This window comes from Corapipo altera, unplaced genomic scaffold (genome assembly GCF_003945725.1).
Source record: "Corapipo altera isolate COAL_440 unplaced genomic scaffold, ASM394572v1 94, whole genome shotgun sequence".
Lineage (NCBI taxonomy): Eukaryota > Metazoa > Chordata > Aves > Passeriformes > Pipridae > Corapipo > Corapipo altera.
Window position 1 is genome coordinate 806,278 of NW_020884950.1, and position 25,373 is coordinate 831,650.

The 25,373-nt window shown below is 43.3% G+C and overlaps 2 protein-coding genes across 6 annotated transcripts in view; one reads left to right on the forward strand and one right to left on the reverse strand.

Annotated features, from left to right (window-relative positions):
• The first annotated feature begins 240 nt into the window (after nt 1–240).
• Nucleotides 241–20,562, forward strand: UGP2 (UDP-glucose pyrophosphorylase 2). Of its 2 annotated transcripts, none has more exons than XM_027663056.1 (10): nt 241–388; nt 5,894–6,021; nt 6,565–6,672; nt 13,578–13,763; nt 15,203–15,336; nt 15,992–16,289; nt 17,357–17,554; nt 17,730–17,972; nt 18,418–18,572; nt 18,629–19,291. In XM_027663056.1, the coding sequence occupies exons 1-9, from the start codon at nt 370–372 to the stop codon at nt 18,532–18,534; spliced, it is 1,431 nt and encodes a 476-aa protein (XP_027518857.1). In that variant the 5' UTR covers nt 241–369; the 3' UTR covers nt 18,535–18,572; nt 18,629–19,291. The 2 variants fall into 2 exon arrangements, with proteins under 2 accessions (XP_027518857.1, XP_027518856.1); XM_027663055.1 differs by lacking the exon at nt 18,629–19,291 and adding an exon at nt 19,475–20,562 and having other exon boundaries at nt 242–388; nt 18,418–18,522.
• Nucleotides 20,563–21,336: 774 nt separating this feature from the next.
• The window catches only part of VPS54 (VPS54, GARP complex subunit), a 47,570-nt gene continuing 43,533 nt past the window's right edge, over nt 21,337–25,373 (reverse strand). For all 4 annotated transcript variants that reach the window (XM_027663053.1, XM_027663050.1, XM_027663051.1 and 1 more), the window contains 3 exons: nt 24,742–24,849; nt 23,737–23,831; nt 21,337–21,791 (listed from right to left, as the gene is read on the reverse strand). In XM_027663053.1, coding sequence (XP_027518854.1) covers nt 21,686–21,791; nt 23,737–23,831; nt 24,742–24,849 — 309 coding nt within the window. In that variant the 3' untranslated portion in view covers nt 21,337–21,685. The remainder of the gene's footprint in view (nt 21,792–23,736; nt 23,832–24,741; nt 24,850–25,373) is intronic.

The window sequence follows — 25,373 nt, forward strand, 5'->3', positions numbered from 1 at the left end:
CCCCCCGGGAGTGGGGAGGAGCCGCGCCGGGAGCCCCCCGGGGGAGGCGGGCGGGCGGGCGGGCGGCCCGGCGGGGAGGGGAGGGGAGGAGAAGGGAGGGGAGGGTCGGGGGTGGTGAAACCCGGGGCGCGGCGGGTCCGCCTCTTCCATTGATGAAATTTAAATTGCTCGGCGTTCGCCGCCCGCCCGCCGGCCCGGGAGGGAGCGCTGGGCGGAGGGGCAGCGCGGCGGGCGGGCGGGAGCTCCCAGGGAGGCCGGGGTCGCCGTCGTTCCCGCCGCAGCCTCCGCAGGGGCGGCAGCCGCGGGGCGGAACCCCCCGGTGCGGGGCACTCTGTGTTTGGCCGAGTGTTTATTGATTAAAGAGCGAAAATGTCGGCGCTCCTGAAAGGTAAGCTGACGCGATTTGTTTTTCTCGGCTCCCTACAGCTGTGTGTTGTGGCCCCGCTCTCTCTCTCTCCCGGCGGCTCGGGGGCAGCGGTGGGTGCAGCAGCAGCCGAGGTGCGATGTGCGGGATATTCCCCGCAGCCCTGTCCGTGATCCCGGCGGGGCCCCCGCCGGCCCGGCTCGGCTCTGCCCGCTCCGCGATCCCGGGGGGAACCGGGCGGGAGCGGCGGGACTGTGCAAGGGGTCCCCGCCAGCGCAAACCTCCGCTCAGCGCTCCGCTAAAGTTGCGGGAGGAAGAATGATGAGGTCCGACGTCTTCGCTTCCTTTTTTTTTTTCCTTTTTAATTTTTTTGAAGGCTTTAGTGCATTTTGGCGTTTTCTGATCCCAGCAGGGCTCCGGCGCTCTCCTTTACTCTCCGCATGTGTGTACGTGGTCTGAGTTTCGGATTCCCTGTGAAACAGGGAACCGAGCCCGCAAGAGGTCATTTCGGGAAGAAAAATTACTTTGGTGCATTGCTGTTGCAGTTTTTTCCCCCCCCCTCCTTTCCGGTGTCCTAATGGTGTTTTTTGTAATGAAATCCGTGCCTGTGGGGTTCCTTAATATAAACCTGTGCAGGCCTATCAACAAATACAGTGCTGCCCGCAGAAGGAACACGAGGAGGTCTTTTGCTGTACGAACTTGGATATTGCAGGCAACTGAGGGCCTTTGCAAGCTTTGGGAAATCACTGTCCCCTCACGCAGTGGGTGTCCAAGACTGTACAATGCTGGCTGTGTAAATGCATCACCTGTCTGGAAATGTCCTGTGATATCTGGGCGAAAGGCAGAGAGCTGAAGGAGGAAAGTGTTTCTCAGCACGTTGCTCAACCGACCACTCTGAAAGTTACCAAGATGAGCCCTTGCGAAATACATTACGAAAATACATTCCTAATTGTTCTTTTTAGATGGAATTGGCTTATCTCAGGCTACTGCTGGAGGTAGCCATCTTGCAGACAAGTGATGTTATTTATGAAACTGAAAGCTGTAGAAACCTGTGTAAAGATCATAGTTTACTTTTTAAATATTACCAAAGGTTTGACAATCCTAGAAGCTTTTTAAAAAAAAAAAAGTATCCAGTATTTAGATACTCTTTTGTCAGGCCAATGGTACTAAAACATGTTGCCAATGTCAAGTGGTATTTTTAGCATGGGGATCAGCTGCTAGACTGAGAAATCCAGCTGTGTCTGACTGTAACACCTAAACTCTTGGTGTGTGCAGCTGGCAAGAACGGCTTCCTACGTTGCAAATTCCTGAGTTAGCTCAGGCTAATGTGCTCATCTGTCAAGGAGTGTCAGAGCATATAGCTTTCGCTTCATGTATGCTTCAGTCCAACATGTGTTGGCAAAGTTTGCCTTTAGTACTAGGAAAATAAAAATGTTTGTAAAGACCGAGTGGGTACGTTCAATTCTGAAAATCAAAGTAATATTCATTAGCATTGCACTTTATAGTGTGGATATTTAAAGAGAGTTTTATCCTTGCCAGAGATAAGGGTTGCCTTGAACTTTAAGCAGAGCTGTTGAAAGTTATTTACTCTGTGTCCTCAGCACAGAGTTCAAGGATAGAACATTTAAAGTTTAGCTATGTGTTGTAACTCACTGGCCACCCTTTCTTGATCTTTATGCTGCAGTCTGGCTCCAAAGAGACCCAGATACTTTTCTGCTGTAGGTCTTTCTGGATTGTTGCTTGGATTGCAAAAGTAATCACAGTTCATAATCCTCAGCCCAAGAGATTCCCCATTTTTCTCATGAGAGAGAGAACTACTTGCTTGACTTGTCCCATGACTCCCTCCTGTGCTGGGTCCTCGTATACTGAATACCAAAGCAGTGAACTTCTCTTCTGAGTGGATTAATGAATAAAATTAATCAATCTTAATGTGTTCTCTGCTTTTAACATAGAATAAGATGAGGGGTGGCAGAAAGGAAACACGTGCAAGCTCCTAAGGGGTCACTGTTTTTCTGTCCTTGTGCAGTTTTCCTGAGGACAGGAATTTTGTTTCTGATAGTGTACAAAGCCCTCCTTTTTATTGGCTTGATCTATCATGTTTTGGTTTTTTTCATATGTCAGTTATAAAATTATGCATCATAAACCTGTTGGTAACTCTGCCATGTGCTGAGGCTTGTGCTGTGAGGGCAGGGGCCAGGTTAGCAGTCAGAGCAGAGCACAAAGGCGTGCTAGAAATAACAGTGGGGGCAGGAGGGCTGGAGTGAAATTCTCCACGCGTCAAACACCATCAGGAACTTGATTAAAGAGCTGTCCTGTCTCTGCTACTCGGGAGGAAGCACTTTCTACCAAAGACATTAAAATAAGATATCCTCGGTGGTCATTTTTGCAAAGCCTAGTGTTTTCTGAAGTCTCAACTATTTAGTCATGCTCTTCTGGTCTGTGCTCATTTCCTGTGTGGGCAGGTCCCCCAAGAGTCTTCCATTACCCTGTCCTACCCGTTTCTTACTTCTGATGAGTGTTCAAGAATATTGGTTTTGTAAAAGTGGGCTTAGGCTGAAATCTGAGGCATTGATGGCGAAATAGTTTGGAAGAGGCATTTCTATTTCAACACAATTTGGGATTTTATGGCTGCATATATCCTGGGAAATCTCTTCCTGCAATTATCCAGCGCCCCTACCTCCCATCTGATTTTTAGAGGCACAATAGTTACTTTTCATTATGGCCTTAGGAAATTTTAGTTGCCTGTAGGAAAGAACCGCTTTAAGATATACAGTTACACTGGCCTTTGCACTAGTTGCTACTAAGGTGAAAAGGGAAATCAATCTTCACCCAGGCTGTTAAATTCATCTGTAGCTCACGTTAAAGGGCTGCAGTTGTCTTTCTGCTGGTAGTAGGCTGGGATGCATAAATACCAGCTTCTTCCCAAAATCTCCGAGGGACAGGGGAACAACTAGTACTGAGATTGTTTGGAGCATGTGTACCAATGCTGATGGTGTGGTCTTGTTTTGGGGAGCCTTTAGAGAGTACTTTAGGGAACCTTTAGAGATCCCTGTCCAGCCCACATCCTGGTGGACGTCTCTTAAGAGAAGTGCTCAAAGCCTCTGCCTCGCAATGGCGTGTTATAAGCAGAAGAGCTTTGTGTTGCTCTTTCTTTTGGCTGCTTAGTTACAGTATTCAAAGTCTTATGTATGCAGAATAGATACTTTTCCTGCACCAGGCAAGCACGTGTTTTTATGCACTCCAGCCATGTCCTTCCTCTCTCTGTCCCCAAAATAATAATTGGACCAACAGCACTAAGGGTGCTCTCCCTAAGAAACCTTGCCCTGACACATTGAATCTGGATGAGACTGAGGGGTTGCAGTAGTTGTTATGTGGTCAGTGTAAACTAAATATCCTCTGTTGCCATTAAGGGTGCAGCCCCCAGTGTTGGCAGCTTTAGCAGGCTGGGTTTAGGTAAGAGCTGTCCCATCTACTGCTGCTCTGAGTGCCTGATGCTTGGTATTGGAAAAAGCAACAGGTTTGCTTTGCTCCTCTGCGAGGGTGTTGGTGATCAAATGTGTTTAGCATTTGCTCATTCAGTTTGTGAGAATTCATAGTATTACAGGAAAAAAAAAAGATGCCAAAACGAGGACGTTATCATGCACTTACTTTTATGACACCTTTCTATTTTGATTTATTTGGTATGCTACTTAGTCTCTAAATGGCTTTATCTGGTAGATACAAGTCTTTTGGCCAATATGAGCGAGCAGGCTTTTTCTATTTACATGACAACCTGTGGAAGTTGCTGGCTGGCTCTGCCTCCTTCAAACCCCAGTGTGTTTAACAGCACGACTGAAAGTCTGTGAACACTTGGGATGTGCAGAGTTCCTTCTGAGGTGTGTTGGCGTCACATTGGGAGGTTCAGATGTTTTACAGGCTGATGAACTGTGAGAAATGGCCACTGTGTTGCTGTACCAGAAGTGGGGTATTGTAATATGTTGCAGGGAGGATTACGAACATGTGAAAGCATCTCCTAGCAGTTGTTTTGCTTTGCATCAACCCAAAATGTGTGAATGAAAAGACAGTGCTTGTAGCAGTTTGGTATGAAAGTATTAAGCTGGTACAGACCTCCTTGTTTTTCTGTAGGAAAAAGTGCTTCCTGATGAAGAGCTGTCCGTGTTTTTATGTGTTTGACCTGGAAAGATGTGCCTAAAAGGCTTTCAACTCTTACCTGCTTTTGCTACTAAATGAAGCATTTGATTAAAAAAAGAACCTATTGTTCACTGCACTGTTCATCTTGAGCTGGCGTTTTCCCGTGTTGCACCACACACAGTATGTGCACTGCAGCACTTGTCTGTCTTTTTTTTTTTTTTTTTTCCTCCCTCCCCTACCTGCAAAACAGTGCAGTCAGGAAAATGGCTTCTGTGGGCTTCAAAGCAAGGATTACATACTGTCGCTGAGGCTGTGGAATACTTTGCTTAAAAAAATAAAATACAATCAAAATTATATTAAAATGAACCGTCTCTGCCATTCTTAGGCATTCTCAATAGGAGAGCCTTTTAATGTGTGTTCTCAGTAGGTAGACTTTAAATGCAGGTTCCTCTTCTAACAATATTTTCTGTCAGTATCACTCTGTTCACTTGCAAAGTTCCCTTCTGTCCCTTTTTGCACTAGTATTCAGGGTGTTTCTAAAATCCAGCTATATTTGGCAATACATCACTCTCTGTGTTACAGGGAAGTCATTACTCAAGGGATTTGGCAGAAATTAAATTAACTGAGGTCTTTAGAGAACATACTCAGAATGTCTTTTGAGAACACACTCGCTTCAAATGCTTTCAGTTGGAAAACAGAGTCATGTTCTCTCCCGGTTCTTCCTGCGGGGTGGACTTTATAGAACATTTGTGTATTTACTCTTTTCCACATTCATGAAGCTTATCACTTTCAAAAGTAAAACAAATGCTGAAGTGATAGACAGCCCAATTTTCTAGGTTGCTTAGTAACTGAAATGCATGCTGTAGTGTGAAAATACTCACACGATAAAGTGAGGGAATATTTACTGGAACAAACAGAAGATCGTGTGAAAACGCGCTGTATAAATAACGAAAGCGTATGTTTTATTTGCTTAGGTGAACAGAAGGATACGCTCAATCACAACGTTCTACAGAGCTTTCCACTAAGAAAATTCTCCTTTTTCACACTTACACTTGCTAAAGTGTGTTGATGCAGTAGGATGTGAATTCTTTAGCAAAAAAAATACACTACTGTGGATTTTTGGACACTTCTTGAGACGGATCATCGGTCTTTTCGGGTTCTTTTGTGTTTTGAAAGAGGGGTTGTTATTCTTTGGCCCGAATTTAAGGTCTGTTCCACAAGTAACTAACTAAGAACAAAAACCTGAGATTCCTGTAGTACAAGTGATAAAATGAAACTAGATTGTATGAGTTTATCATGGTTTTTTTTAAACAAAACTGAAGGCTATTTGTAATCTAAACAAACTAGGTTTGTTTTGTTTCGTTTTTTTTTTAACCCACATTTTCATTTTTATTCAAGATTTCAGCAAAGCAATGTCTCAAGCTGGCTCTTCACAGTTTCAGGAAGTCATTCGACAAGAGCTGGAGTATTCAATGAAAGTAGAACTCGATAAGATACTTGCGACTGCAAACTCAAATGAGATAGAGGTAAGGAGCAGGACGTGGGTGCCACTCAGCATGAGAAACTGAGTGCAGGACATTGAGGCAGGTCTTAGACAAGGCGATAAATCACAGACTACCATGTCCTTATTTTTAGGATGTGCTCTGATCCTGTGTGGAAGAGTAGCCTGGATACAATGTCAGTAGGAGACTTTCAGTTCCCTGTAAACTGGGTGATGGAGTTATTAAGTGTTTAATCATCTTTAGTTATTAAAGGTTCTGTGTAATCTTCAATGGATTACAGAAAGGGAGGGTAAAGCTGTTATCTTAAAGATTGGGTCAAATTGTTAAGGTTATGATTTTCACAAAATACTTGTTGTGCAGGTATCCAAGTTGGTTTTGTACCTTGAGTTTTAGTGAAAATGAGCTTTTGGTACCTTCTAGAATTTTACATAAATTTTAGCATGTCTACTTCAGTGCTAATGAAATTACTCTTGTGAATAGATTGTACATAAATGTGTAGAAATGCTTCTGTGATTGAATGGGTATGCACTAAATATCAGCATTTAGTAATGTATTTCTTTTTTGTAGCACACTAAAAAGGACCTGGAAGGATTTAAGAAGTTATTTCATAGATTCCTACAAGAAAAGGGACCATCTGTGGACTGGGGGAAGATTCAGAGACCTCCAGAAGATTCTGTAAGTTGCAATGAAGTGGCAGTCTGTAAGGAACATAAAACTGATAATTGCTACTTAAGGCAAATGGTGTATCCACCCATCAAGGGGATCTATCTGCCATGGTTCCCTAAAATCAAGTAGGACAACGCTTTGGGTTTGAACTGAGAAATAAATATTTGTTGACATATGATGTATGTGTTCCTGAACATCAGGTCCTGCTTACCATATGTGTCAAGTTCTTTGGTGTTATTTTGTTAGCTGTTCTTTGAGCAGGGGAACAAAATGGGACTGATACCACCTTACCATTTGGTACCTTTTCTGGAGTAAACTGGAACTTGTGTCAGAGGGGAAGTAGGTTCGACCCTTGTTGCTCCCATTTCCCTCCTGCCCCTAAAAGAAGGTTGCACATCTCAGATGAGACTGTTTCCAGAGATCCATTATGCTAAGTAATTTGAAAGGGGACATATGGTGAGTGGGCTGGGTAATAGAGCTCATTTAGCAACTTCTCTAACTTACAGCAGCTCAGTAAAAGAAAGAGATCTGAAACAAGAAGTTGACTGTGGGGGGTTTTGGAGAGTAATTTCCTAGTGCCATCTATGTTGTTGTAACTTATAACCTGTAACTTGAGCTGCTGCTGAAAAAGCACTATATATTTTCTCTGCACTGTTTAGTACTGAAATAAATACTTCCTATTAAACCTAACCTCATTTTATTGATTCATCTGTGGCCCCAGGCTGTCCCTTTGACTCTAATGGTGTAGTTGTGCTACAGATTCTTGCTTTTCCCAGCGTAGTGATCTTGGCATATTGCGGGACTTCTGTGTCCTCACAGGTTTGTGGTTTCTCTGAGGCTCTCTGTGTGATTCAATCGAGGCTCTGTTTCCAACTGAAAGGCAGGCTGTCTGGTTACTTCCAGAACAGATGCAGTGCTGCTCTATAAAGCGTTGAAGAATGATGCTGTTTTAGAGCAAGTCTAGGGTTTTTCCAAGGTTGAGTGTTTTCTTTTAGCTTCAGAAACATGTGATGTCTTTCTTTTCTGTACTGTAACACTGAATGAAGTGTTGCTTTGGGGAGAAAAGTCCACCCTCAATGAAGAGGCCAAGGTGAGAAATTGGAGTTCTAGATAAGGCGACTTAGAAGGAAGGCTGAAGAAAAGGGGATTTCTTTCAGTGTAGGGGGGCTGAGACTGGGGGGGGGGGGGGGGGGGTCTCTTAAATATGTAAAAAGGTAGTTACGACAATGAAAGGAATAAACTGTTCCCTGTGTCAAGATAAAGCCTGGGATTAAATTACAGAAATCTGATGCAAGTGAATGGGCTGCTTTGTGGAGAGGAAGAGCTGTTGTCTATTTTCCAAGGGTTGCACACCTTCCATGGAAAAACTTACAAGTTCTGTAAAGGACTGAAAATGACTGAGTAGGACACTGGGAGCAAATGTCAAACAGGACGGTTATGGAAAGGCACTAAAATAGACTGAGGGGATATTCCCAGGCATGGCAAGGTGTTAAAAAAGAACTAAGGCAAAGGTCTAACTTAAGATCACAGAGGGCTGAATGGAGAAGGGCAGTATCTGTCTTCTTCCTTGTGGTCTGTACTGCTTATTCTCAAATGTGTCCCTGTGCTATGTAGCAACTTTTGACAAGATAAGAATTCTGCAAGATCGGATCGCTGCTGGTCAGATGAGATGCATGCATGATCTTAAATGGGATTTTGCTTCCTAGCATGAACTCTAAATTAAGTAATCATATTTGATAAATGCTACAGAAGAAAGCTAGGGCAAAATATCTGCAAACAAACTTCCTTCCATGCATTCTGTACGTCATAGTAAATATTTCTTTCTTTAGGGTGATACTTAAACTTCCTGATCTGGCAGGAGGTGAGTTTAAGAGCTTGCAAAAACCAAAAGCAAAATTAAATTACTTGAGTATTTTTTTCTTTTCTCTTTTTTGCTGACCATAAGAGTTTCATCTCTCTACCCTCCTTGAATCCTGCTCATATCTACCCTCTCCTTTTTAATACATCAGCCACGTCAGGTACACAACGTGGAAAGTGAAATGTGTCTTATGTGAAACCCTTTTCAAGTGACCTTCTCCCAGAGGATTCTTTGCTGAGGGGTATGACTTGTGGAATTATTAGATAAAAGTTGATTTCTTAAAGACCAGAATATCAGACTTATTAGTCTAGCTAGTATAGGTAAGAACAGTAGAAGAGATAAAGAGGGATGACTTTTGAAGGACTGTAGTAATAAGTTCTTTGGGACAAGTATCCATCTGTGAACATATGTGTGTTTTGTCTGAGTGCTTCTGTTCAGTTCTAGGTGAATTTTCTTTTCTGAGCTATAAACCCTCACATATATTCTCCTCCTGGTCTTGTTAGAACAGTGCAGAGGTTTTTATACACAAGACTTGTTTGCTGGTGATCTTGCAAGTGATTTATAATTGCCTATAGGGATGACCTTGTTTTATGAGGTGATGGGTGTTTGGGTGCTTGGAGAATCTCACACTACAAGGACCACACCCTAGAAAGCACCAGCTTACTCTCCCCAGTGGAAGTCTACTTGCCTGTGATTGTTTTGGAGAATTGCTTTGCTGATGAGAATTCTGGGAAGTATAATCCTCAGCAGAGTAAAAAGCATCTGTTTAGATATATATGTGTGTTTATATACATACAGACATGCACGTGTATCTGTAAACAGAGGCACCCAAAAATGTACCAAAGTGTTAAGTTGCTGGTTTTTTGTTTGTTTAGCAACTTAAAAAGTTCATGAATACTCATAGGCTTTGTCTTTTAGGTGGGAAGGGTGTTTCAGGCTTTTGCCCACTGCCAAGGGACTGTGGTCTGCAGGAGCAGAATTTCTGATCAGACTTCTGTAGGTCGTCTGCCTGTGATATTTGTTCTTTGAATGTAGCTTTCTGCTTTTTCCTGAAGCATGTACTGACAAGTAAAGGCTCCTGTCAGTTAATTTAAACAGAAATTTTTCCTTCGTAATATTCCTCCGTTTTTCTCTGCAATGGGAGATTTCTCCCTGGCCTCCATGTTTTCAGTGTAACAACTAATACTGATGATGGTAACAGATGATTGAACCCATTTCCCACTATATTGGTAAACCTTTGACTTGTTTTTTCCTTCCAGATGCTTTGCTTTCATATGTCCAAAGGCTTACAGTGATAGCTCGCATAGTTAGGACCCATTACTGTTACAGTCTCCAGAGAAGAAAGTACACTGAGAGTGCCAGTTAACAGGGAGAGGAGGTAAAGAATGTGAACATGGCAAGTGTAACTTAATCCCCTCGATGTAGATTGCAGTAATGTGTTTGTTTGAATTGGAAGCAATAGCAAAGTCCTGCTGGGAGGCCTCAGAGAGAACTGCAGTGACCAAGTTAACCACAGAACAGCAATGCAAAACCTCATCTGGGATGTAAAGAGAACATCCAAAGCAATGTGAGTGTGAAAGGAACTTGTCTGTTAGAGACATTTTTTTTCTTCCCCATTGGTTGGATTCTTGTCTGCAGCTCAGGTTGTCATTCAGTGAACTGTATCATGAAGGGAAAGAATGAATGTTTTGCCCTTACTCAAAAGCAAAACACCTTTCTAATCTTCAACTCTGGAAACGGGTTTTAAGGGTTCATAGAATCTTAAAATGGTTTGGAAGGGACCTCGAAGATCATCTTGTTCCAACCCCCTGCCATGGGCAGGGACAACTTCCACTAGACCAGGTTGCTCCAAGCCTCATCCAACCTGGCCTTGAACACCTCCAGGGATGGGGCAACCACAGCTTCTCTAGGTGACCTGTTCCTCTACTTCACCACCCTCGGAGTAAAGAATTTCTTTCTGAGATCTAATTTAAATCTCTCCTCTTGTAGTTTGAAACCATTCCCCCTTGTCCTGTCCCTATCAGCCTGTGTAAAAAGTCATTCTTCCTCTGTAAGCCCCCTCTAGGTACTGGAAGGCTGCAATGAGGTCTCCCGAAGGCCTTCTCTTCTCCAGGCTGAACAACCCCAGCTCTCTCATCCTGTCTTCACAGGAGAGGGGTCCTGTCTCTCTGATCATCTTTGTGGCTTTCCTCTGCACCTGCTCTAACAGGTCCATGTATTTCCTGTGCTGAGGACTCCAGACCTGGGTGCAGCACTGCAGGTGGGGTCTCACAAGGGCAGAGACCTCTTCACTTGGTGGTATTTCTAGAACTGTCCCTTGATGCTGAGTAAATGTTTCCTGGTAGTGTAAGTACATATTAACTAATATGGGTGTATTCCTTTCCCGTCTGCCCACAATGACAGCCCTGATGCTCATTTTGTCTGTCTCTGACAAACTCTTGCAAAGCCTCCTTGCAGTAGGAGTATGATTCTGAAATCTGTTTGTCAGACTCCCAATGCTGCCTCATGCAAACTGTTCTGAGAAATCACTTTTGTGACATTGGCTGCAAAACAAAGGAAGCTGCATATGTCATCTTAGAACACTCCCAAACCACGGCTGTGAGACCTGTCTCAAGTGAGTAACACTGCAGCCAGCCAGCTGTAAGCCATGTCATTCCTGCCCCTGTTTTTTCCTGAGGAATTTCCCCATCAGCATTTACTTGTCAAGCCCGCTGTTCCAAACCTTTAGAGGAAGGATTGATTTTTATTACTGTGGAGCACTTCTTACACTTGTGTATACGCTTGTAGATCATGAGGTAGTTCTGCATATTAGTGCCTACACATGACTGGAATTGCTACATGATGGCACTGGCACCCAGCAGTCCTGATGCTGCAACATTCCTGCTGGAACTTGAGTTCTTGACATTTGTTATTTTCTGAATTAAAGACCCTTCAAGATCCAGGGCTTCATTGCCAAGTTGTTGTTTCCAATGCCTGTGCCAGAAGAAACTGAAACATTTAGTGAGGCTGAGTCATAAATTTTGTGTTGTAACTGATGCAAGATCCAGTGAACTGAGTCCTCGATGGAGGACCTGGATGGAACTGTTAACTTCTTCAGGATTTTTACTTTGAGCTTTCTGCATAAGCTGGTCTCAGGCATGATGGTGAAGGCATGAAAGGGTAGTTGGCACTTCAGCAAAAGCAAATGATTTTTGAGGCAGTCTAGCCCTGAGCTGAGTGTTAGTCTTTCTGCTTTTTATGAGTGATGCAAGAAGAACATAGTGAGACGTGAAAGTTGAGATAATTTTTCTGGATGTTCAGACGGTGTCTGAACATCGTGGATGTGACTCACGTCCCACCCAGCTAAAGCTCAAGCTGAAATGCTTCTAATCCATTTACAGTCTAATACAGAGCGCTATTGACCTTGGAGTGGATGGGAAGCAGTAAATCTGAGTGTAAATCTCTGTAGGTCCTGCTGGTAGTGAATCCTTCATTAAGCTTCCTGATGTACCTCCAAGACATTAAAATCAGTGTTTATCATCCCTTTGTTAATGAGAAGAACGGTTGTTTGTCAAGGTGTCTGCCCAGCCTGAACACAATCTCTGCTGTCGACAAAGCACAACGAGATTCTGCTTTTTGCGCTCTTCTGTTCCTGAAAAGTTCTTGGAACCTTGGAAGGAAGTTCCTGTGTTTGTCCTCTGGGAAATGGCAGTGTTTGTGTTACTGCTTTCTGTTTGAGCCACAAGAACTCCGTGTGGAGTCACCTTATCTTTATATATATCCTATAAGCTTTTCAGATCCCATAAGGAAGAATTTCCCTAATGTGAGGGAACCGCTCTAATCTGCTGCCTGTGGTACACTGGAATGCTGGAATTGCACAAACTCTCCTCCTTACACCCACACATCCCAGTAAGAAATATGACTCTTGTTCCAGTGCAGTGCAAATTTCCATTTGAACCCCAGCCCAACTTGCCCAAAGCAAACACAGTTCTGAAAACTACTCTGTATGTATTTGTTCTTGGAAATCAGCTGTGGATCTCACACACCCCTTATCAGCATTTAAAATAATTTTCTTGCAGCTGGAACACACACAGCACTGAAACACCAAGGCTTTTCTGCAAAAGAAAATCTTTAGAAGGGGAGGCTAAAGGATAATTATATTGATTCTGCTCTAACAGTTTTGGCATGATTCTTACCGTGGCATTGTTACTGTTGTCTCTCTGCCTGAGGTGCTTTGGATTAAGGAACAAGCAGAGCCTAATGCGAGACACACTGTCATTACAAGCCTGATTTTGCTCTCCACTACTAGCCCTAAATGTAGCCCAGACTCTGTTTTTAAACCGGTCAGTGAGGTAGAAGACTCTCTCTAAATTTTATTGTGAGCTGGATGAACACATCCTGAAAACAGCAGGATAAGAACTAGGAACTTTCTTCCGCTTTGTATCATGCTCTTGGGAGAGATTAATTATTAGATCGGACTAGTAGCTGGAATAAAAGTTAGTTTAGACTGAGTTAAAGAACCAACCTGTTGCCAAGAATGTTGCCCTTGACAACCTTAGAGCAAAGTATAAAAAAAAATAAATCTATGAGTTTAAGCTGCTCAGGGAAGGAAAGTTATATGCCCTGCATGCATATGGGTTCCTAAATTGGGCCTGACTGAAGAGGGAGAGGGGGTCATCTTACTGGGACAGTGAGTTAGGTGGCACCCAGGGAAACCTTCTGCAGGACAAGAAGAGGGTTGTGACTTCTTCCTTACCCATCTTTACCACTGAGTCAGTTCTCTGAACCTGGAAGAGCAGACAGAGGCATCTTCTTATTTGAGTGAAGCTGATGGTGACTGGTGTCACAAAGTCTATAGAACCTCTCAAGGAAAGAGGTTATTGTAGTAACAAATCAGGTTATTTGTACCATAACAAATCAGATTATTATAGACTCACTTTGCAGATGTTCTTTAGTGTCCTAGAGCATATAAATAAGTGTGGGTTTTTTCACCAGATTTTAAGTTCTGAAAGTTTTTAGGAGAAAACAATTTCCTTCCAAATACCTGACTGCTGGTTTTGGGGTTTTGTTTTCCCAGATCCAGCCCTATGAGAAGATCAAGGCCAGAGGCCTGCCTGATAACATTGCTTCTGACTTGAACAAGCTGGTGGTTGTGAAACTCAATGGTGGCCTGGGCACCAGCATGGGCTGTAAAGGCCCAAAAAGTCTTATCGGGGTGCGAAACGAGAACACCTTCCTGGATCTGACGGTTCAGCAGATTGAGGTAACGTTTGATGAGCTTTTCCTTCTGCGTTGGAGGAAGCAAGACACACTGAGCTGCTCCTGCGTGACCTTTTAAGAGGGATCACAGTGGAGGCTTGCCAAAAGGAAGAGGAGAGGGAAATGAGGTCCGGTCACAGTGCTGGGGTGAAGTAGAGAATTCCTTTGGGAAGAGTAGACTCCAAAGGGACGGAGCAATCAGCACCGTCCCCTCCACACGTGTTAGCACAAGTGTGATCCAGCCTGTTCACACCAGCCTGGACAGTGGGAACTGTGTCCAGAAACACAAGCAGTCACACTGTAGAGCTGGTCTGGCCTGGGTAACTAACTCCTGGGCTTGTTTATGGCTCCTCCAGCTGCAAGTTTATCTTTTTTAAAAAGGGGTTTTTAAAGTGCATTAGAACAAAGCTTTTCACAGCAACTCCAAGTTCCTTGTTGAAGTTAAACTCTCATGCTGGAAGTAATTGCTGGCATTTTCCTCTGAAGAAAGAAGAGTAAAAGAAAATAACAGCTGCTGGTGTTGGGAGAGGACATTTCAGCTTATGCTTTTAATACTGAATGTTCCTCTTCCAGCAGATAATGAAGATAGTCATTAGAGTAGGAAATTGGGTGTGCCTGTTCCATAGTTTCTGGAGTGCCAACAATTTTTGCCTCAGTGTGCTGTTTGTTTGGAGTTACTCTCCCATATGTGATAGATGGTTCTGTAGCAGACTCAAATTTACATCCAACTGATGCAGCTCTTTATCCAAGGGGTCATTGTGGAAGTCTCCCAACTCCACCAAAGGATAACGATCCCAAACACTCTCCAGCAGATGAGGGCAAGCTCATACACAAAGCTTAAAACTCACTGAAATGTATGTTTGGTTTTTTTTCCCTGCACACTGTTTGTGGTGAAACACTGTCGTGATCTCCAATTTTTTGCTGTGCACATGGAAATGCTCCTGTGTATTTCAGCTCCATTCTATAGATTCCCAAATAATTAACATGGTGACATTTCATTCATTATGTACTCTTGATACCGTTGTCCATCTCATGGCCTCCCAAGAAGGCCCAAAAGTGCAGAGACAGTTTGGAAATGTCATCTTGACAGACTGTAACAATTTGATGGAAAACATGCCTTTTGTACTCAACAGTAGCTAAAACTTAAAATCATCATTTTGTGGTGTTGTGCTTTTCAAATTACAAATTTTGATGCAGATTTAAAAACAAAGATTAATTAAAGATACATTAATTAATACAGGCCCATTCTTTACTACTAACAAGGATTTATTTTCCTTTACCCAATTTATTAGCCTTTCTGTCAGCATAAGTGCATCTCTCTTTTCTCTCATGCATTTATTATTTCTAGTCTGTTTTATCTAATTTCTTTCTCCCAAAATCTTAGATGTCAGGAGTTAAAGCTTAATAATACATGCTGAATTTACCATTTATTTCCCATCTCAGCATTTAAACAAATCTTACAACACCGATGTTCCTCTGGTTCTCATGAATTCCTTCAACACTGACGATGACACAAAGAAAATCCTGCAGAAATACAGTCACAGCCGTGTGAAGATATATACTTTTAATCAAAGCAGGTATCAAAAAACTTCACCACTTGGGGTAAAAGGACGAATTAGCTTGTTTCTCCAAATTCCAAATGGGGTGGATTTTAGTTTGAGGTGCTGGGATAGCAATAGTGTCTTCTGTATCCATGTTCAGTCTATTTTAGATCTGTTTTTGAGACTGAAACATGAGGGTGTTGGGCAGAGTCAAGGGCAATGTGTTAAAATCAGGGAGAGGGGTATGTGTGGGACACAGTTTCTAAGAAATATAGGAATAATGGTGTATGAGATTCTGGCCACTTGATTCCTGAATTTGCTTTTAGTGTCCCTAGGCTTTGGAGGGAGACAGACCGTGGTTCCTTATCCAGAACAAACTCTAATCAAAGTGGCTGCTGGGTCAGAGGTGTGCTTGGCATGTTCTGAAGCTGCCTGTGAAAGGCAGGTTGGTTTACAGCATGGTCTGAGAACTGGCTTTAAATCCTTGAGTAGAGGGATTGCATTCTGTAGCTTCTCACCTCAGAATTTGGATGGGTCTTCCGATTGAGAGTACTTACAGTAACCTGGAGGGCACACCTTCCTTCAAAAGCTGTGTGGAAAAGCCCAGGGAGTTGCACCTTTACTGTTGTATTTTTTTCTTTATGCCAGTCTGACATTAGCGAGAACTTAACAAAACCCATTGTCTTCACAGGTATCCTAGAATTAACAAGGAAACTCTGCTGCCAATAGCCAAGGATGTCTCTTACTCAGGAGAGAACACGGAGTGCTGGTACCCTCCAGGCCATGGAGACATCTACGCCAGTTTCTATAACTCTGGTCTGCTGGATAACCTCATTGCAGAGGGGAAGGAATATATATTTGTGTCCAATATAGATAATTTGGGTGCCACTGTGGACCTTTACATTCTTAACCACCTTATGAACCCACCCAATGGAAAACGCTGTGAATTCGTCATGGAAGTCACAAACAAAACCCGGGCAGATGTGAAGGTAAAGGGAGATGGGTGTGAGTGTGTCTGTGCCTGGTGTGTTGGTGGTGATCTCCAGCCTCTCACCTCCTCTGAATGCATGGATTCAGACATACATCCATCCAATCTCCTTATAGCTATTTTAGGCACCATTTAACACATCAGCTTTGTTCTAATTTGACTTGCACAAAACCAGCAAGTTTATGACGTTCTAATTCATGGAACAAATTTGATCCACGTTCTGGGCAGCGGCAGACAAGGGCAGCCTGGGCTTGACCACAAACACGAGTGATTTCTGCAGGGTGCAGGTCACAACCTCTGTGCCTTCTCCAAACTGTCACCGACACAGGGGGAGAAGCTTGAGGGTGGTAAAAACAGAGCACTGAGGGCTGGGATGCAGCAGCTACATCCTCTGACTGAAAGCTGCCTAAGCTACTTACTGAGCTGTCCAGGTATGCATTGCACAACTCTGTGTGGTGCAGCTGCACATCTGCTCCTGTCCTAGACCCTTGACTTCTGTACAAAGTCCAGGTGTGCCACGTGTCAGAGGTTTGTGACGTATCAAATACTTGTAGCCTGCACTAATTTGTCCTGTAAGTGTACTTTGCCTCTGTTCTTTTAAATGTGAGTGTGGATGATATGTGATTTTTTTTCCTGTGTTTATTACCTCTTAAGAAAGCTCTGACTTAGTCCTATAAAAGCACAGAAATGCCCTGTAAGAATCCAGTTCAGGTTACTGAAGTACTCAGATTTAATTTAGCTTTTGTTCTGTCATCTAGCAAAGCACTGCTGAAGGTGGTTCTTGACAACAGTGGCACTTGCAAAAGATTCCCAACAACTTTCATTAAAGGAATTAACTGTCTTGGAGTGCTGAAATATGATCGTTGGACAGTTCTGACTGTACTTTAAACACACTCTATAATTAGTAACCTGCTAGCTGGTTACTAAAAACAAGAAATGTGTTCAGTTGAACCTTGCTCTGAGGCTCAAGTTTAAATGCCAACAAACCAGTGCCTCTGTTTGGGCTGAGGGGAGGATTTCTCTGGCTTCTATGAACAGGACTTAAAACTTCTCATTTTCCCCTCACAGGGTGGCACGCTCACGCAATACGAAAATAAGCTGAGGCTTGTGGAGATAGCTCAGGTCCCAAAAGCACACGTGGATGAATTCAAGTCTGTGTCAAAATTCAAAATATTCAATACCAACAATCTGTGGATTGCTCTGTCTGCAATTAAAAGGCTGCAGGAGAAGAACGCCATTGACATGGAGATCATTGTTAACCCAAAGGTAATCAGCCAGGGAGGGTTTAGAGGAAAGACTCAAAGGCACTGTTTGTTTCCAGGTAACCAACAGGCACTGCTGCCTTCAGGAAGTGGGTGAAGGCAGAGCTCTGGCTGATGTTTGACTCTAGTTCTGAGACCCAGAACCTACTCACTGTGCTCATGTGAATTTTCTCTTCCAGACTCTGGATGGAGGCTTGAATGTTATCCAGCTGGAGACTGCAGTTGGTGCTGCTATCAAGAGTTTTGAAAACTCTCTGGGGATAAACGTACCTCGTAGTCGTTTCCTGCCTGTTAAGACCACATCAGATCTCTTGCTTGTGATGTCAAACTTGTACAGCCTTAATGCTGGGTCTCTAACCATGAGCGAGAAGCGTGAATTCCCAACAGTGCCTCTTGTCAAACTGGGAAGCTCTTTCACAAAGGTAAACTCCTATAATTATACTTGGTGTTTATCTCTTTGGATAAAAATACAGTTCATAGCAATAAATCAGTTAAAAGTGAGGTTTACCTTATCTCCCTCTGCCCATCTGGGCATTGCCTTTTGCTCTTTGTAAAGAACTGTGAGAATACAAAGTACTTAACATGTATGTGTAGCCTCCTACTGCTGTTGGGTGCTCCTGTACCCCCTCAGCTGAGGAAAGGGAAGGTGAGCTGGGCTGTGTGTGTTCTCCAGAGCTTGCCCAGCACTGGTGGGAAGATGTCCCTACTGTTCCTCACGCTTATCTCTGAAAGAAATTACAAAGTAGCAACTCCTATACTGATTCAGATGTAGATTATAAGAAGGTTCCTGAAAGGAGTATTCAAGAGGCTTGTCTTTAATCTACAGATGGATTTAAAGCTGTCTCTATTATTTTCTCCTTCTAAAAGGTTCAAGATTACCTACGGAGGTTTGAAAGTATTCCAGATATGCTGGAGCTGGATCATCTCACGGTTTCAGGTGATGTTACATTTGGGAAGAATGTTTCATTAAAGGTGAGTGTGTAATTAGGATGCCCCTGCACTAAACATGACTGATCTCTGCTCCCTGGGCATTGATCTTGCCTCGGTCAGTGCCTGTACACACAGTCCACAGGAGCACTCTTGGGAATTAGGGAACTGGCCCAAGGATCGTAGAGGCCAAGGCTGGACAGTGACCCCTGTGAAGGAGTGCAGGGTGTTAATTGCCAGAGCTGCTGCTCTATACAGGCCCAGGGAGAGATGAGTTTTTTCTGTGAGCCTTGAAAGTACCACAGACCTCAGGTCTGTTCACACACTGCTGCCATCTCTGTCCTGTGGCTTGACAAGGCATGTCTCACCTCACCTCCCAGGCTGGCCTTACCACACCGTTTCCGGCCCCTTCTCATCAGTTTGGGGTTCTTGATTTATTAGTAAATATTGGCGCTGAGCAGGTTAAGTTTCTCTCTCAAATTCTTCCTTAGCATCTAGGACAGTTCAGCAGCTGACAGATGGGTGCAAGGTGGGGCTGTCTCCCCCAGCACTGGCAGTGGCTCAGCTCTGGGGCTCAAGGCTGTCCCTCTGTGCCCAAATTTGCTGTACAGCTGCAGCGGGGGGCTGGGCTGTGACACACGGACTGATGGGGGTAACATTTTTTCACCTCAAAGCAAGCAGACGTGACAAGAGCCCTTACAGCAAGTATGTATCTTCAAAGAAGTTACAGTTCTGCTTGTAGGCTGACAGTATCTAGTCTGCTGGTGATTACAGTGTTTCCAATAATGCTTGTTTAAAACCTTTGTTCTGGGGGAAAAAAACCCGAAACAAACCATGAAAAAGCCTATGCAGAAACAATACAACAAAGTGCATCCAGGCTCTGGCTGTGTCACCTGTGACACCTAAATGGTCCTCCAGACAACCTACTCCCTCCTTCCAAATTAACAGGTAACGAGTTTCTAAACACTTTGTTTTCTTTTCTTTTCTCTAAACCCAGGGAACAGTTATCATCATTGCAAATCATGGGGACAGGATTGATATCCCAGCTGGAGCTCTACTAGAGAACAAAATCGTGTCTGGCAACCTGCGGATCCTGGACCACTGAGTCCATGAGAGGGCACGGTCAGGTCTGAGGCTGCTGTGCTAAACCAGCCTCAGCATGGAAGAACCTTTTAAGCATTAGAAATCTTAAGTACACAGAGGGCCTATGCTTTGTCATCTTCACAGTACCCTGCAGTATTAATTTAAAATTAATTTCTCTTGCTTATCTCTAAGCAGCCACATAGTGCCATGGATGTGCGTAAGTAATGCTTCAGTCCTTAAAGAGATTCTGTAACTCAGTTAATATAACCTTGAAGTGCAATACTGTTTGTCTTGCGGGAAGATGGACAGATCTTCTTTGATAAGAAGTTAAGAGGCTTGCCTCGAACATTCAGTAGTTTTGAATTGCTTGTAACTGCAGAAATAAAGCTGTGAAGCAATACATGTGGGACAACATGGTTGGCAACTCCTGTGACGTTTTAGGAAGGCACAGTTGAAAACCAAAAGTTTCACTACTGCTAAACAGGCTCTTAAAACCCTGTATTTCATGTGCTCACAACCTCTAGCCCTCTTCACCCCCCCCCCAAACTACAGGTGGGATGTCCTATCCCAGTTGTACGTCGAGGTACTGGGGTAAGGCTGTCAATACCTCCATTTCCGTATCGTGAGAGTGGGAATCATCCGTGTTCCAAACTTGCCCAAAGAATCCAATACTTGAGAAAAATGCCTCAGTATCCACGTGTGGTGTTTGCTTTTTCACATCCCATTCAAGACTGGATCTCCTGTTGATATCTTAATCCTTGATCTGCCCTCTTTTTTCAATAAATGGATCACGTTGACTACACCTATGTTCATATTGTCACAGCCATGTATGTTAATTTATCTTCTCGAGTCATTTCTAAATTTGTACAGGAATCGAAATCCCTGTCCTGATCACTATTGATTTCTTAATGTTTCTCTTGTATTTACATGCAGACAACTTTATTTTATAAGCTTAGTATAACACTGGTATGTATCATTAAAGAAGTTGGTCTTTAAAAACAACTGTGATTTTAGAGCTTTATTTTGACTGACAATTAATGACATCTGTTATGCTGACAGGTGAGCATGCCTGGCTGAGGGAACCAGAGGCACACACACACTGCAGCAGATCATTCCATCATCCATTGATCATCACAGGGTTAGGCACTCAGACTGGGGTCAGGTAAAGAGGGGTGAGGTGAGATACACAGGCACTTGTACTTAGTACTGGCAGCCTCCAGTCTGTAAAAGGTAGTATTAAAAACTCTCAAATTAAGTTTATTTCAGCTGCGCCTTCCTTAATGGTGCAACCTTTTATAAGCAGCCTAAAAGCTTCAAAATTCTCTTCTTCCTGCCCTGTTTTCTTCTGTCCCAGTCCTTCCCAGTGCCTGGGGCCATGCCAGCCCAGGGCTGGGCAGCTGGGGGTGACCATCCCCACACCAGCCTTTCTGCTACCTTACAGTTCCCCCAGTAACCCCTGTCACTGCTAACAGTGATCAGGTCACCCCTCCTTCCCACAGGTAATGGCTTTGGGGAACTTTTGTTTGTTAGAACATCTTGCCTTCAGAGGGCAGGCTGGAGCCCAGCTGTGAGAAATCCCCTCAAACAGGACTGCTCCCTAACAAAGCTGAATCCTGTATGCGAGCAATCAAAAGACATTTATTTATATAAAGTTCTGTAAAAAAATAAATTTTAGAACAGCATAGTTTCATAGAGAAAAACATTTTCTACAGAGTTCCAACTGCAAGATTTTTATATTGTACCATCATTAAATAAGGTGGGACACCATGTGAATTTCATTGCACTAGAAGAAATGCAAAGCATCTTTTTAATATAAAGATATACAGAGCATTCTAGACAACTACAGCTGTGTTACAGCTATGTGTTCTTTTGGATTTGGTCCAAAGAAACCTGAGTCTGTTTCCAGAGAGAATGAAAAAACATTGCACAGACAGCTGATCACTTGTTTCTTGCTGAAGGACACTGGAAGGATCACTCCCTGCAGCTCCTTCTGAGTCTAGCTCCCCTGACTATCAGTTGTGCCCTTTCTTGGAATCTGGGCTCAAGTATTCACCTCACCGTCCTCACGCTGCTTAGAAGAAAGTCAGTCTGCTGTCAGAGCCAAGTGACTGCTCCCAGTGGATTATCACCTCTTCTGCTCCCAGATTTCAGCCATGTTTAGGTCTAAGTTGTTAAGGCCTTTCAGAGCTTGAAGGTTTCCAGTGTAAAAAGCTACATCTGAAGTAACCAGCCTGCAGTGAAACACATGACAAGATTAGAATCAGACCCCATCCCATCCACCTGGAGTGCTCAGACAAATAGCCAGGGTTTGTTTAGGACTTTGGCACACAATTACTACAATACATGTTCAAATCCTAGGCCTGGATTAGATATTTTAAGTATCAGTTCAAAACTCAATGCTATGGCTGTGGTATATTTTACAGCAGTGATCATCCATAACAGGATTACTGCTGGGCATAAAACTAGTTCTAGGGAAGGGAGATCAAACCACGAGTTCAGAAAACTCAGCAGGAATTAGGCATTTAAAACTTCTATTCTCTTGCTGTAATCCCAGGCTTATCTAGATTTGAACTCCCAATTCCATTGAAACCAAGAATATTAATTATTGCAACATTAAATTCTGTATTATAGAGGGTAATGATTCTAAGGATAATGTAAAAAGTAAAAGCTGCATTGTTTGTAACAGTTTATACAGAATTAAAATCCCTCAGACATTGCTGAAACATCAGGGGTCATGATGCTTCTAGCTAGCAAGATGCAGGAACAGAAGTTGTATTTTCATATTAAAAACTTAAGCAGGAGTCACAGAACTGGATTTTTACTATTACTACAGAAACAAACAGTTTAAAACAGTTTACAACAGGAGGAGGATCAGAAAACCATGTTAAAAACTCAGTCAATGAAGGCTGCTGGAACAGCAGCGAGTGACATCCAGTGTTTGATGTTCACAAACAGCCCCAACTATGTGCTCCCAGAGAGCTGTGTCTGAGGTAAGAACTGCTGCCATCCCAGTTCCTGGGCCAGCTGAGACCTGCCTGCTGGGAAATACACCCCAGCATGCCACCAGAACACCTGCCCCAACCCTCCTGTCAAAAAGGGATTCATTTAATCCACCCGACCACAAGTATCAAACAAACCTGACAGCACAGGTCAGTGTTTGGGACTGGAAATCCGAGTGTGAAACACCCCAAACACACTCCAGGTGCTCTCACTTCACTGGGGTTGCAGTGGCCTCACCCCACAAATATCTTCATTTAAGTACCAAAGGCAACAGGATGTCACCTTGTGAATACACACCAAGGACAGAGAACCATTTCAGATAAACCCTCTCACAGAGGAATACTATCTCACAGAAGAATACACACAAGCAGGACAAACCAGAACAAATCGGACAGGAACAAAACTCTTTCACTCCAGCGACTTTTGAAACATTAATTTCCTTCTCTGACTTCTTCCACCTAAGACAATCTCTTCCTGCACATGGGTAGGCCGACTGAATTTCACCCTTTCTACACTGCAAACACCACATAACCCCCCTGAGGTCATTAAGAATGATTATATAAACCCCACCATTTCAGGGGACAATCCAACTGACAACAGCATTCAGCCTGCAAAAGGCTGTAGGCTTTCCTGGGAGGTGGGGACATCAGGCACAGCCAGGCACCCTCAGGAGAAGCACCACTGATCTGCTTGGGGATGGAGGGTTGGGTTGGAGCAGGAAAGGGGAAGAGCTCTGTTTCAAATCTAGTTCTGCTGTAAAAACCATTTCTGTAGAGCAGCTGTTCACTGCACAGATGAAATGCTGCTTTTTCCTATTTTTACTTTGCCAGTGCCATGAGTCACCATCCACGTTTCTAAACTGCTTCGGGAATCACGTAATTCATGTGAATTAAACTGTGGCTGCTGCTGTCACACAAAGGGAGAAAAAGCAATCCATGAACTGAGGAACCTACAGCAGTTTTCCAGTCTGACAATGTCCACCTCCCAACCTGTTACCAGGTGGATTGCACTCCTACTTACTGTGGAACAGCACAAGTCATGTCCTTTACTGTAAGAAAGCTCCAAACCCGACATACTAAAACACGGAGCGTGGCTGCATTCTGCAATCACGACTTTCTTGCAGGAGATGATGCCTGATTATCTGAGCAGTAAAAAAGGAAGAGTGCCCCAACATACCCATTTAGAGGTCCTCCATCATTGACCACGTTGAGGTGGGCCAGCTGCCTCTTCAGGTGGAGCTTGTAGCTTGCGTTGATTCGTAAAAACAACATCTAAAAGAAACCACAGCACCAGAGTAAGGATCTGTCCCTGTGCTTGCATCACTGCCTCCAGAGAGGAAATACGCTGCCAGCACCTTCAGTCACTAACTTTTGGGTTTGTTTTTGCAACTCGTGATTTTTTTTTTTCCTTCTGCCAGTCCTTTGGCCTCCTCATCTTTCTGGCTAACATACAATTTGTAACACACAGGACAGAACATACCCTCCCTTACTAATTTTGTGTTGCACATTGTTAGGAGCATGAACTTTTCTTATCTGTTTGAAGCATCTAACAACTGGTATGAAGGCTAGAAGATAAAAAAATCTCTTTCCTGTACTAGAACTACTTAAAGTGGTTTTTCCAAGAAAAAAATACGAAAAACAGTTTGAAGGGACCATTTAATCTAATGTGAAAAAGAAATGACAACTTGGTGTATTCAATGATTGGATCAGTCCTTTCTGTCCTTTCCAATTCTGCAGTAGCAATAACTGCAGCAAAATACTGGAAAAGGACATCTGGTACAATTTGGGTGCATAATACATTTAGGGACTTTTGGAAGCCACTGATTTTGAGCATTACAGAATTATCCTCTGAAAAAGGGCTGTACTTGAGCCCTAAAGTGTTGCAATTTGTGTAGAATTTCAGCACTAATTCCTGAATTGAAGATTGTCCTCTTTAGAACTTAAAAGGCTGCTCAAAATACTGAAATCTGTTCTTTTTGTGTGTCTCATCTCCCTACACATCCAAACACTTCCCTCAGTTCAGCCCAAGCTGTCTGCATGACTGCTGCCAAGCCCTTTAACGTGTGGGTTTCACAAACACTCAAAAAAGAATTCCCCTCTCCACACATGAAGTCCTTCTTGTTACTGAGTTCATGTACATTTGCAAACGAGGTGTTAGATGAGGCTCAAAAATAACATTCACCTGAGTTTGCTCCTCAGGAAGGAGATCATATATAGCTTCATGCATCTTTGCCATTTGCTTGCAGATATTCCTGAAGCATGCTGAAGGAACAGGAGCTTTCACTTCATACTGGAAATAAACACACAACCAGTTACTCCTTCCTACGGCTTTAAAATGGTTTATATAGGAGAGTTCCCAACAGCCACCTGAAGCTCTGCTGTGCTAATGACATCAAGAATCAAAGTTCATTTAGCACATCACAAATTAAAATAGTCACTGGGCATGAACTGAGCCAGCCATGAATTACAGATGCAGAGAGAATAATCTGTGCCAGCCACCCCAAAGCAGTTGGCCTCTCCTTCAGATTGGGATGAGTCAATGACAGACAAGCACTTCTACCTCTGAGAAATATGCCCCTCGAGTAACTCATGAGAGAAAACTACTTCTCTAGGATCACATACATCCAAATTTGTGAAGAATCAAGGAAAAGAAACCATCAAGAAATGGAAACTCCTGAAAACTCATCACTGGCCATAAAAAAAAAATGCAACCACACCACCAAACAAAACCCACACAAAAGCGTTGCAGAAATACGTTGGAAAGCAAAGTAAAAAACATCCCTTCTCCTAGTGCCTGAAATCCACTAGAAAACA